Here is a 14,135-nt window from a genome sequence, read left to right on the forward strand (position 1 = left end):
ACTGCGCGTGGCGCCTGCGCAGTCGCCTCCCCTGTACCTGGGAGGGGGAAGCGCGTCTCGAGCGGAGGTAAAACCGACCTATCGCATCTCTCTGCCGCGGTGCACTGTGGGCGGGTGGAGAGCTGTGCTGCGGTGGCCGCGATTGGGGAAGCGGTGCGAGGGGCGGGGGCGGGCCCCCGGGGGCGGGCTCCCGGCCCCGCCCCGCCCCGCCCCTCGCTTCGCGGCGGCGGGTGGGCTCCGCGCAGGGAGGCAGCGGCGCGGCGTCGGTATGGGGCCGTTGCTGTGGCCCCGGCTGCTGCTCGGGTGCTTCGTGCTGCTCCTGCCGCCGCCCGGCGCCGCCGAGTTCAGCCCCTCCCTGGACAGCGACTTCACCTTCACGCTTCCCGCTGGCCGCAAGGAGTGCTTCTACCAGCCCATGCGCAAGGAGGCCTCGCTGGAGCTCGAGTACCAGGTCGGGCAGGGCGGCGCGGCTGTGGGGCCGGCCGAGGCCGCCCCGGGAGGGTGAGGGGCCTCCCCGCGGGGTAGTCCGGAAGGGAGCTGGGCAGTCCCGCATCCTACCGCGGCGGCGGCGCTGCCTTCCCCTGGGCCGTGGGCGGCGCTGAGCGGTTCGGCTGCCGGTGCCCTTTTACACAGGCGAGACTCCACCGGCGGCGGCACCGCCCGCCTCTGCTGCCGGGAGCTCGTTCCCGCCTGCCCCGGGGTTCCTCGCCCAGGCCACGGCTGGAGCCGCCTCGCGGTCCTCCGCCAGCGCGGCCCTGCGAACGGGCAGCGCTTAGGGAGGCAGCGAGATCCCGGTGCTCTTCTCCGAGCGGCAGCCCGGGTGGCCCCGCCGGCCTTCCCCAGCAAGCTGCGGCGGCAGGAGGCCGCACCGCTGCCCGCACATCCCGGTCCGGGCAGGGCGTGCGCCCTGCCTGCGGTTCACCGCCGCCCTGCCGGGCTCTGCTGGCCTGGTGTAGCGCGCCCACAAACACACGTTGGAACTACACACTATTGAAAGCTGTATCTTCGGGACAAAAAATACTTTTACAACATTGTTTAATTATTCTAACAGATTTATTATTTTAGTTTACAAAATCTCAAGTTGCTATCCTTTCACACGGCAAAAATTTAGAAAATTAATGGCTGCGACCTTGTGTAGTAGCTCTAAAGCATAAACAAAATTGTTGCTGATGCACAAACCCCTCACCTATCTTTGTGTTGATATTAAATACCTTTTATCTCAATGATGAATGTTTTTGAAAACCAGTCTTATTTAACTAGACTAACATTAAGGCCCTGATACCCTTCTTGGGAAGAGTTGAGCTCCCCAGATATCTCTGGGAAAGATCTTGGCTTCCCCTCCCACCTTAAAATACTTTTTTCAGTGGAACAGGCACAGTGAGGTAAGCCGTAGTAACTATTTCCCCATCCTGCTACTGTGCCTCAGCATTGGCTGGGATCTGCATCTCTCCACCCTCTCGTCCTTTCCCTCCCCGCTTCCCAACTAAAAATACAAAGCTGAAATTCCTGATTATTTTCTAATTATTGTTCCATGCAGAACTGCACAAGAATGAAAGATTGAGGTGTTCAAGCTTTGTTCAGAGCCCTGTCTAAGCAAAACAGAAGTTTATTTTGCACTGACCAAGTACGATTTTATTTTAATCATGATTAAAGTAAATATTTTAGAACAAATGTATACAACAGTGACTTTATTTCTACTCAGGCATAAATTTCTCAGCACTACTGCTAACAGTAACAATTCCTCTTTCTATTTGTTTGTGTAGAAAAGGAGCTCTGTATGTTATTGGAAATAGATTTATTTTGTACTTAATTATCCTGAACTGTTAGTGGCTAAAGCATAGGAATATTTAACGTATTTAAGAATGCAGGTCATGCTCCAAAGACATAATGCCATAAATACTATGCTGATACAAGGTTTTGTTCCGGGTGTTTAGATTATGTCATAGCCCTAAAGGTATATCATTATGTTTGATTTTTAATTTGATCAGCTGTTAGCTACTAATGTTCCTTGTTCATTCTCTTTTATTTGGTAAGTCTCCAGTGTCACTTTGTCAGTGTAAACTTTGCCCTCAATTTCAGTAGGAGCAGACTGCTATACTCAAATAGCTCACTGAAAGCAAGCAAATAAAAAAAAAAATCCCCTAGGGTGGACCTAAGTAATGTCATAAAAATGATCCCTCTCTGCCCCCTTATGCAGTTACTACCTTCCCTATAGAGAATTTCTACAACGCAGCAGATGTGGTGATATAACTGTAGCCATATTATGCAGTTAAGGCAGCACAGCTTTGTAATGCTGCATACACTTAGGAGCTTAGAAAGCTAAATGCCTTCAATTCATTCTACCTTTGGGAAATGAGAATGCCCTGGGAGAATTCAAACCTTAAATCTGCATTAAAAGGTAAGAAGGTCTGTAGTACAGCTTTGATTGGCATAAGAAACTAGTCCCATCTTCTACACTGTTAATTCACCCAACAAAGAGATCTTAAGGATGACATTGCATGGATTGTGTTCTTGTACAAATATACATGTGTGTATATACATAAAAGTGACAGATCTTTGTTATAAAATTTCTTTTCTACCACTGAACTAGTGCTGGTACTTACCCATCAATGATGTGTGCCACAGAAATGCTTGATTTAGCCATCTGTTGGTATTCTTACAGGTTGTCTAACCCTACCCATTGCTTTTAAGAATGCATGCAATTTTATCAGTTAGGGAAGGGTTCACTATAAGCCCAGCCTAGCATGATTAGATCATATTTAGTTTAAGATTTGAAGTAGCTGAAATGCTTTTGGGTTGAACTAGTTTTTTAATCTGTTTCCAGTTAAGTTGGTATGAAGTCATACAGACAGATTCAGCTTTCAGATTCTGTGTCAGTTCCCTTACCTAGAAATGTTTGCCTTCCCTATAAATGTTGCTATCAGCAATGCAAACAGGAATTCCACTGTTTGGAGTGTTTTTTTCCTTTGTTTCACAGGTTCTAGATGGAGCAGGATTAGACGTTGATTTTCATCTACTGTCTCCAAAAGGTGAAACTCTAGTTTTTGATGAAAGAAAATCAGATGGAGTTCATACGTAAGTTTAAAATCTTCAAACCTAGAAGTGTTACATAAAGTACTTTTCTGGTTTCTTTAATAAATATAATTAAAATAAAGGCTGAGTACTTTTTATTCCTTAGTATTAAAAAAGACTTTCTAATAGGACAGTTTGAGAATACTAATTACCTTTTTATAAAGACTGAATGCTTTTTACATCAATCTTACCATGAAGTGAAGGGGTTTTTTGTTTTAATGATAGCTGTTAATGGTCAGGGGGGAAAAAAATTATTGTGGAGTTGAAAAGGGTCTCTACATCTAATATCAAAAGATCTTGTCAGTCATACAAATAATAAGCTGAAAAGTACCCTATTTTTCCAGTCTTTTTATGAAAATATGTAGTAATTATTGTAATTTTCTATAGAGTATAAGAATTCCACTCATACTATAGCTTTTTTGTAATGATTAACAATGATTCAAAATCCCAATAAATGAAAATGAAAGTAAGCTCCAGTCTTTATAATTTTAAGCTTTTAGAGTCATTGGAATTGTTTTGCTGTGACTGTGCAATCAGTAATGCATCTTTAGAGGTCTTATTTTTATATAAAAAGCATATTCAGTTATTTCTAAGTGCATGATCATCAATCTTAAAGAGGAAAGTTTGCTTGCAAAAACTCATTTTTTGAGAACCAGCACAAAAAGTGTAGCTAATTTAATGACATTTTGCTTATATACACAGGGTGGAAACAGAAGATGGGGATTACATGTTCTGCTTTGACAACACATTCAGTACCATTTCTGAAAAAGTGATTTTCTTTGAACTGATCCTGGACAATATGGGAGAAGACGGACAGGATCAGGAAGACTGGAAGAAGTACGTTACAGGCACAGATCTCCTAGATATGAAATTGGAAGACATTCTGGTTAGTATTTCATCTTTAATTATTTTCAATCTAAGAACACTCAGAAAAAAACCTCAATGTCACTTAGGCATTCTGCCTTGGTCTGGTGCATCATCCTGGAAGCTATTCCAGTTCCATATATTGCTTTTACTGATACACGAAGCCTAGCACCATGGATCTCTTGCTTCCACACAGAAGCTTGCGAGTATTTTCAGAATAGACAATCAGCAAGAAGAAACTGCCTAGGTCTCAGTCACTCAGTTTCAAATTCAGCTTCTGTTCTTTCTACTGCTAAAATGAGGCATTTTTCCTTAGCAACAATGAAATGAATATTTATAGTATAAACGTATTGCTTAATCCCAGTGATGTAGTTGGAATCACTGCATAGATTTTTGTCAGTATTTGAAAATAAAGTACTGTGTTAGCTGCCTCTTCCCATCTTTGCAGAAGTGCCCCAACCAGTGTATGGATTAATATTTCTGTCTGTCTTCAGTAATTTATGTATTACTTTATTAGGTTTCCCCAAAAAATTTCATTTCATTTTTTCAAACTAGTGGACAGGAGTTAATCTGTACTACACTGCAGGTTCACCTTTGCAGACATTCTATGAATGGTAATGTTTGCTTAAACTGTATGCTGACCCTATTTGATGTAGGATGAAGACTAAAAGCTTTTTAATGTGTAGAGGATGGTTTGGTGTTCCTGTACCACTTTTCTTAGTGCTTGGTAGGATGCAGTAAGCCATTGTTTCCTCATAGCTACAGAAAACAGGTATCTTTAAAAAAAAAAAGAAGTAAACCAACGTCCAGAAACACTTACTGAATACACTGGTGTAGAGAATGACATCATTGGTATTCTATTTATTGCAATAAACAAAATTCAGATTTTTAAACAACAAAACAAACTCAATGTTTAAGATCTTTTATAGGTGTACAATACACTTTTCAATACTTAAAACAAAACATGGAATCTGAAAAGCTGGCCAGATCTTCTTTAAAGCTGGCAATTGAGACCATTAGAAAAAACAAAGTTTATAGGGGAAATTGCGATGAAAATCCCTCTCACACTAATCACAAGCAATACTTGAATGGATTTGATACCTACTTGTGTACATACTAGTGTCTCTTCCCGAAGAAAAAGAAATGCAGATCTTATAAAGTAGGTAATTTTTGTAAAGTTAATATTTGTATTTGATGCCATTGTTTGCTTAGTCAAGTTATTACTTTACTTGCAAGTTCTGTGAGGACTTACATAAACACTTAGTAGTTTAACTTTTTAAAGATAACATATTTGCTGGGGAAAATGGGGAATTCTGTCTTATTTTTAAAGCTCTTTTGTGGTGTTGATGTTCCTTGTTATGTAACATATGAACTTTAATATCATCATAAAATTGTTTGGCTTCCAAAAATAGCTCTCTTGAAATATTTGTTAAATATGCAACAGAGAAAATGTCTATGGAGAGTGTTACTACTGGGTTTAATTATTTTTTTTAATTTATAGCTTCCTGTTACTGCACACATTACTCATTAAAAGTTACTTCAGAGTCTCATAATTATATCAAGGACATAAATCAGCACTTGATGAGATTAGCTTTTAGGTTGTGACTATGTATCATATTGTAGAATAAACTTCAACAGATTATAGGACCAGGTGTTTACTTTGTAAACGCAGAATAAGGAGTGTATCTTGAGCTGCTGCTGTTATGGCCAGAGGGTTCATGTGCTTCCTCTGGTTCCCTGAGACACATATGTGTCCTTTACAGGACCTCCACTTGTCCTATTTGTAATTTATTGTCAAAATTCTGCTTTAGTATTGAAGCAGCAGTTTATAGCCACTACAGTGAAAGCATAAAAAGAAGATAGGAATATAACATTAATGTACTACTTTGCTTTTGCTACAGCTATAGTCCTGATGGTAGTTTGTATTAAGAAGTGCCTTAATTTGATTGTCCAGCAGAAAAAAACCCTACATTTGTCTACTACTACATAACATGTTTTGAGACTAGTTCTGTAGAGATCACTGCTTCTTACTTCTCTGAATACCTGGAATCAAAGTTCCCCAAGATACATAGGATATTAAAAAAACCTGATTTTAGGTTTGTTTTGTCTCTCACCTCCCTAGCCTGCCTGTAAAATGGAAAGTCCAAGTTACTATAGAACCTTAATGCTATGTTAATTAAGCGTTTTTAGGTGATATACAATAGGCTAGACAAATTAAAACGTTGTGATGAGGTATATATTTTAAAGTGAAATTAACTACTTGGCAAGAAATTAAATTACAGGTGGTATTACAGTATTAATATTTTGTATGTGTTGCAAGCTATAAATTGAATTCAGGTGTTCTTTTTTCTTCTGAAACCACTCTTCTGTTACTTGCCAGGAATCCATCAACAGTGTCAAAGCCAGATTAAGCAAAAGTGTCCAGATTCAGACCCTGCTCAGAGCATTTGAGGCTCGTGACCGAAATATACAAGAAAGCAACTTCGACAGAGTGAATTTCTGGTCCATGGTCAACTTGGGAGTAATGGTGGTGGTATCAGCTCTTCAGGTTTACATGTTGAAAAGTCTCTTTGAAGATAAGAGGAAAAGTAGAACTTAATATTCAGTATGATCATAACAATTAACACATATGGGGGAGAGGGGAAGCAATAAACTACTAAAGAAAAAAACAAACATGACCTTTCAGATTCTTTTGAACAGGCACTAGCCATCAGGTTTTTAATTCATGTTGGACTTTTTGGTTGTTATGTGGTGGTAGTCTTTGGTTTTGTTTGTTTTTTTTTTTTTTTTAACATGAACAGAATGCCTTGCCCCAAGCCCTTCCACTTTTCCAAGTGCTACTACATCATTTTTTTTTGTACTTGTAGCATTTGTTAATGATTGTTAATGATTAACTTGTGCAGAGGATGCTTGGTGCATATGCAAAGTAATGTTAATACTGTCCTTTTTTTCATGTTCACATAAAACTTTAAATGGTAACTTAGATATTGGTTTATTTGCTGTTAAACACTGAGTGAATTTACATATGTGCCTAAGTGTTTACAGGATTGGGGCCTACGGGGGTAGCCTGTAGTTACTGTCATCTATCTTCAAAGTTAGGTGTTTTTAAAAATCGTCAGCTTTTGTTGTACAGTATAATGGAGAAACACTGGGCTAACATTGTGAGAACAAAATGAGAACTCTTTCTATATACAGATGACTTAATATCAGCACTTTAAAAAATCATCATCAATGTGAAATTGAATTACTGTTGAAAAGAATAGGAGAAAAAAGGTACAATTCCTGTTCATAAATCTCTGTCCTGTAGTTGTACAACCCTGTTTTCCTTTTTGGCTGTTACATAAGATTCAAGAGACAAGTGACTACATGGTATAAACAAATGCACACATGCACCTTGAAGTATGGTTTGCAAACTCTGTTACTGTAATTTCATGTAATAGATAATTTTCAAGAGGTAATTTCTCATATTATTCTTTCCCTTTAGTAAAGGGGGGGGTATCACAGTATGTGAAAACATTCCCGTAACATTCTCAAAATCCCTCTTATTTGCCAATTTTGGGGGGTTTTGTCTACTACCATCTATGACTAATGTAGCATTTAACAGAGTGACTTACATAGGCATGAAAAACCAAAGCTGTGCACCTAAACTTTCTCTTTTTGCTAACCCTCACATGTCTTTTAGCTGTGTAAGTACACTCAGTTCATATGAGTAGTGTTTCTAGATCTAGCTATTTATGAGTAAGGCATGAATTACATGAGCAATAAGTACAGGCTTCAAATTTTAGGATCAACTGAATATGTAATATCACTTAACTAAGGCAAAAGCTATCCTCAAATCAGTAATTTGTAATTTCTAGATGAAGTGATTTTTAACAGTGTAATGAGGGTATGGAGAATTTTTGCCAAAACCCCTGGTGTGTAAGAATTAACTTTTTTTAATAGTTCAATAGTCATTTTTACAGTATGCCAAGTCACTGAAATTTCCTGTATAAATGTGTTAAAAGTACATTTCATCACAAAAGTGTTTTTAAAAAACACTTTCTTAAAAAGATATTTTTTAAAAAGTGTATGTACTAGTGTTGTGCCTGATGTTGTGTCATCTGGGTATGAACAGCAGAATTGGAACTGTTGAGATTTTCTGTGATTAAAAATTTTATGGAGATGAAACAGGGTCAATAGATGCATGAAGAAACAGTTTGTTCAAATGAAGCAGATGCTAGCAAGGACTAGAATACATAGAAACAGCACTTCAGCTTCAACTGCAGACAATGGGTCCTAGCAATAATATTTCTAAATAGCTTTTATAAGCAAAAGTATTATTCCTTACCGAACTTGTTATAGAGGGCCCCAAAGGCTGTTGAGCTACTTTTTCTTTCTGCAAAGCTGTGTCCACAATAAGATTGTTTTCCTTTAGGATTCTGCATGTCTTTCTCCGCATGATGCTTTCTGTTCTAAACTGCTGGAATTACAAATCTTATTTCTGTGATCAGGACAAAGTCAGGAAAAAAATAATTCTTTCTGCTGGAGTGGCAAATATTTTTTCTGCCATTTCCCTGTACATCTCCTAGTACCAATATACCACATATCAACATGAGGGCATAAGCCAAGACTCACTGAAGTCAACTTCCAAGGTTTTGATCAGGTCCCTTCAGGACAGGCAAATAAGATTCTTAGGGCTCTGTCCCCTTTGCTAAAAGGGGAGATCTATCTTAACTTGCATCACTATGAGCGTGATCCTGCAAACCATCTGCAAAATGCTGAACCAGCTCTGTGAAGCTGTGACTAAAGACATCTACCTCTTACTTCAAAGCTACAAGATTCTACATTTCAGCCTAGACCTTCAGCAGATGAGCTCTGCCAAGTTTGCCAAGGGCACCTCAAGGGATTAGGTTCCCCAGCTGCTTTGCTGTACTTCTGACAGTGGTTATACATCCAGTGGCGAAACAACATGGCTTATTAGCCTAAGCTGCTAATGAATGCAGACTTCTCTGATCAAAGACACAAGACTGAACTGCAGCAGTTTCTCCGATTACAAATAGCAGTCTCTGGTAGAAGGAAAATAATGCAACAATTGTCAGCAGAGTTCATCTGGAAGAAATTATTATTTTGCAACTAAGCTCTAACTGTATTTTCTCCCCATTCAAGGTTCATTATAGAAAGTGAAACAGAATAAAAGGTAACTGCTTTGACTTTGGCAGCTGGAATATGTTTATCACAGGTGAAGGATCTGGCATTTAAACTTGCAGCTAAATAAAATTTCATTTGGATTTTGATGAGTAGATTGCTTTTGATTATATAAAATTTACAAAGGAGAATATAAATCTGATTTTTTTCTTAATGGACTTTTAATTCAGAACTAAATGTTTTAAGACTTGCCTATGTTGAGTAAAATTATGCAAACTGAGGTTTTCAATAAATTAAAGTTTAAACCTGTGTTTGTGTTCTTTGTTTTATAATGAAGAATGCTTTACCCTGAATGCTGCAAAAGATCAAGGATGCTAAGGTAACAAGAAGTTTTTAGTAATGCAGCTTTTTCATTTCTTCCACATGCAGTGTTCAAATTCTGTTCTGTAACCAAAATCAACTTTCAGTGCAAAAAGCTTAGGATTTACATAGGCATCAGATCAGAATGACACCAACCTCTGATCTTTGTAACTTCAAAACTAAATGTAGTTTCTGTCATCAGATGCATATCAGGTATGACTGGGGTTTTTTCCCCCCAACATTTGCACCTTAATACTCACTTTCCATATTGTACCTGCAGCTTATTACACACACCCACACCCCCCCCAGCATAACTTCCAGTTATGCAGGTAATAAGGTTAGGAGAAGGAAGAAAAGTAGGTACTATCTTGTGCAAAATCATAGTAGAGATCAATAATACTTTACTGAGATTAGTAAAGTTCTGTGTTCAAAGCAAGGGACAGTAAGAATCTCAGGCCAGCCTAAGTCAAGAGAACTTGGTATTAAATCAGCACCTGTAACTTTGGGAAACTATTTTTCTAGCTGAGTATTACTTCTTAGTAACTAACCAAGTCCCAAATTTCTCACCTCAAAAAAAGAGAGGAAATATCTCAAGGAACAGATTATGGGAATGTGCAAGCTTATGATACAACAGAAAGCAGCAAAATTACACTTGAACTAAAAAAAAAAACCACCCCACTTCAGTGCTCTAACCCAATGGCCACTTGTCCTCACAAACCCTTTTTAGAAAGGATTTTACAGAAGGTACTTTGTCTTGATCTGTTTTTCTAACTTGTATTCATGTTTGTGTGTTTCCAATTAACAGCAGGGCCTAAGTTGTATGAAACTATAAGAATTAAAAAGCCTAAAGGTATTTTTCAGCAGCATTATCTGACGACCTGTTGAATGCTGCCATTAATTCTTACATTTTCCTCCTCTGAAGAAACAATTTCACAAAAGGAGTATTTTCATATCTGATTAGGCATAGTCAACATATTAAAAACTCCTAAGGAAAAAATAGAAGGAAAACAGGAAAGTAGTATCACAGAATATCAAGCTGTAGCAGTTAACAATTCCATAATAAATTACTATTAGTTATTAATGTATAATAATTTCACAGTATTCATGAGAGAATACACAAGATCCTGAAACTAAAAGCTGAAAATTTTGGAGCAGTTTTCTCAGCAAAATCAAACAACATACGTGACAAATCCAAGCCTGTTTATGGTTTCATAAGACTCCTGAGAAGCCTGGGCCTGTCCGGAAGCCTGGTAACCACATTGTTCAAATAATGAAACAGGAACTTCCTTTTTGTACTGTGTTTTGAATTGATGAAGTAGGTATGATAAAATACTAAGGTACGACGTTATGTTGCCAGAGCAGGCAATTAACAGTAGAAGGAATAGCTGTTTCACTTGAAGAGGTACATGCACAGTGAAAATTATCAAAAGCCATTTTGGACAAAGACATGAGAAATATAAGCAAAAGTGCCCTTTCCTGGTCTCTCGAAGTGAGTGCTGTGAGAAATGACACCTTCTGCCTTAACTTCTTCCTATGTACAACACAACACTCCTGTACCTCAGACTGGCACAAGTCCACTGCATCTCTCACACTCGGCAGCACAGCACTTCCTCGATTAACTCAGCTCATTTACAAGGTTGCAGGACTAACCTCAGAGTCTATGACTGCATGGTACAGTACTAAGACTACCTTGTTAAAAACTGTATACAACCAGCCACAGCAATTACTTTTTTTTTTTCCTTTCCTGAGTATTTTTAAAATGAATATTTACAAGGCAATCTGTCCTAAAGACTCATTAGCCCCAACAGTTAGTTAAGACAGCCTGGAATTAAGTAGATTGAGCTATATCTGATGTCTTTAACAATGAACAGTTCCTGTGCCTTCCCTAGTTTCAAAGAACAAGTCTCTTTGAGATTGATTCATTGTAAAATTTTCCAACTTTTGGTGCAGACAGGAGACATACAACTCTTAGTTATTGCTGAAAAATGGTTTATGTTAAGCCCTTCCTTTCCATGCTTTCCCCCTGCTCCAGCAGTACCCTCTCACAGAAACTCACTATTCATACAGGAGGAATACTAGTAAGGAGGCGAGTAAGCACTGTATTTGTAAATTGTTGCAGAGCAGATCAAAAGTTATCTGCCTTACTGTATAATTTTGTTTTCAAAACCAACAATTTACTTGAGGCAACTGTTAATTTTTATCACAGGTAAAGATAAAATGGTAATAATAAAAATAATAAAGAAGTTAATAGTGAACACACCTACACTGCTGAAGTTTCACCAGAAGCATCTGAATTAATGAATTACATCATCAACTCATGCTATCAATTGCAGTAGTTGAGGACAGTAAATGAAACTTGGAACCCATATAGCTTACAAGTCCCTCTCCTCCCTTAGTGTATACCAGGTTTCCAGACGCAAGATATCCTTCGTTAAATGGACTTGGTGGAGTGAACACAGACCTGTGGGATGGGGCTTTGGGCAACCTGGTCTAATAGAGGGTGTCCCCACCCATGGCAGGGGGGTTGGAACTAGATGATCTTTGAGGTGCCTTCCAACCCAAACCATTCTATGATTCATCACTCTCTGCTACCTGTCAAATTGGACTACAGGTGTGCAAGGCAGGCATAGAGTTGCTAAGAGAAAAGTTCTAAAAGTTCTAAAAGATAGTTGTATCTTTATTTCAGCTTTAAAGGATCTGACATTAACCATCTAATTAAAGTCATTTTTCTATTATGCTGAAGGATTATCAGGGACTGGTAAAAAAAAAGTCAAGTCAAAGATACCCATGACTGTCCATACAAAAGGTTTCTGACTGTTTAATCAAATCCAGCTCCAAACAGTTAATGAGAAGATTCTTGATTACATTCTCTGGACAGACAAGAAAAGGGCAGAACCAGAGCCCATCCCACCCCTCCTCCAAAGCCCTGAGCATGCTTCAGCCATCGTTCACTTACACTGCCTTTCCTGAAATCATTCATTCCAGTCACTTCTCTCCCACAGGATGACACCATAAGACTGGGAAGAAGGAAGCAGGCTCAGGCACCAAGTGGCCAACAAATAGGAGTTCCCATTCTAAAGCTTCAGCACTTACCTCTGAATGACTGCTGGGCAGGTAAGAAACTACAATACCTGGGCTCATCACCACAGAGAAGAAAAAGCATGGGAAGAAAGGAAGCAAGGATTGAAGTTACCAATTTGTTATAAAAAAAAATCAATTTTTTTTAAACTGTCCATTAAAGGCTGTCTTTTTAATAAGCATTTCACAGCCTACTTAAAGACTTCTTTAAAAATAATAAATTCCCATTGTAATTAAATCCATTCCAGAGTTTCTCATTGTATTTCTCAGACTTGTGTACTTCTGCACATAAGTATACATATTACATGCATTTATACATACTTTTCTGCCACAAGCCAGATAGCCTCCCTAGTCAGTTTGTCAGAGAGAACAATTCCAAGTGGGGATTTTGTACAAAAAGCATCATTTTCCCTAACCAAGGAACTCTGCATTGTTACCTCGATAAATTCTTAGTTTTATCTTATATTCTTCCCCTTTTCAGGCTCACCTTTTCCTTCTGCTACCACTGCAATATATTTTAACAGCCTGAAAATCTTTCCAATTGTTCATTCATTGTTTCCCTTTCCCTGAATTTCCAACTATTGTTGATAATCCCTAGAATTTCACTATCTTCCTGCTTTCCAATCTCATGCAACCATGCTATCATGCAACCAATTTGTGAAGTTATGAATGCCAAGTTAGAGCAAGCAGGTGAAAAGCAAAATGCGCAATCTTAGTAATGTTCATAAATGAAACGTGTACATAGCAAAGCAATAAACTATCACATTGGATGACAACACGAGAATGCAATAGCAACAGTTTTGTGAGTATTCGTTAGGGAACGGCAGAGCACAAATGAAGTACTTGGAAATGGTGCTTACAGAAGAATAAGCTTTATTTAGAGTAAGATAGAACTATTAATTAGCTACTTGCTATAAAGCAGGTTTTGAAACAAATGAGCTTACTGGAATAAGACTGCAGATGTCAAGATTGCAAGTTAATGCTACCACATGGGACATTAAGTAAACAGAAGACTAGGAAACCAAAGTCACATGGAAGTCAGTCAATGCCAAACACAAAATAACTAATAATGGGAACAGAATATTGTCAAATTCAGAAGCTGGAAACATAAGTTAGAACAAGTGAAAAAAATACACGCTTGTGAAGTAATATCAGTGAACAGATTAGAAGATGATATGAAAAGAACTGTATGAGCTACAGCTGTATTTTAAAAGCTAGTATCTACAAGGCAATATATTTTGGTATCAATGAAAACCAGAACAACTGTTGATGTTATGGTATGTGAATCTCAATGCTGGAATATGAAAAAGTCCGATTTAAAAAATAGCAGAGATGAGTTAGCTGAGAGAAACATTAAGTGACTCAGAAATGCAAACAGATAAAAACATGACAATATAAAAATCTTGTTTCATTGTTGCTGAATGATTGAAGACTAGCAAAAGCATTGAATTCCAAGCTCATGCTTAGACTGTGCGAAGCTCCTACTTGTACTCATCTTTTGCTTTTCTTTCTGTTATACTGCACTATCTCTTCTAGAAGATGGTCATTCCCCTTTCACCTTTCTTCAGAGACTCCAAAGTCTTTTCCACTGCCTTTCTCTTCTTTATAACTCACCTACAGATGATACAATTTACAAA

At 38.5% G+C, this 14,135-nt stretch overlaps 2 protein-coding genes across 2 annotated transcripts in view; one reads left to right on the forward strand and one right to left on the reverse strand.

Annotated features, from left to right (window-relative positions):
* Positions 1-167: 167 nt before the first annotated feature.
* TMED5 (transmembrane p24 trafficking protein 5) lies at positions 168-9,369 on the forward strand. The gene is made up of 4 exons (XM_054834598.1): positions 168-451; positions 2,978-3,075; positions 3,775-3,958; positions 6,317-9,369. Exons 1-4 carry the CDS (start codon positions 269-271, stop codon positions 6,533-6,535), a joined length of 684 nt encoding a protein of 227 aa, XP_054690573.1. The 5' UTR covers positions 168-268; the 3' UTR covers positions 6,536-9,369.
* Positions 9,370-10,884: 1,515 nt separating this feature from the next.
* MTF2 (metal response element binding transcription factor 2) overlaps positions 10,885-14,135 on the reverse strand; it is a 32,400-nt gene continuing 29,149 nt past the window's right edge. The window contains exon 16 of the transcript XR_008578180.1: positions 10,885-14,112. The gene's annotated coding sequence lies outside the window, so the exon portion shown is untranslated. The remainder of the gene's footprint in view (positions 14,113-14,135) is intronic.

This window comes from Grus americana, chromosome 8 (assembly GCF_028858705.1).
Source record: "Grus americana isolate bGruAme1 chromosome 8, bGruAme1.mat, whole genome shotgun sequence".
Taxonomy (NCBI): domain Eukaryota; kingdom Metazoa; phylum Chordata; class Aves; order Gruiformes; family Gruidae; genus Grus; species Grus americana.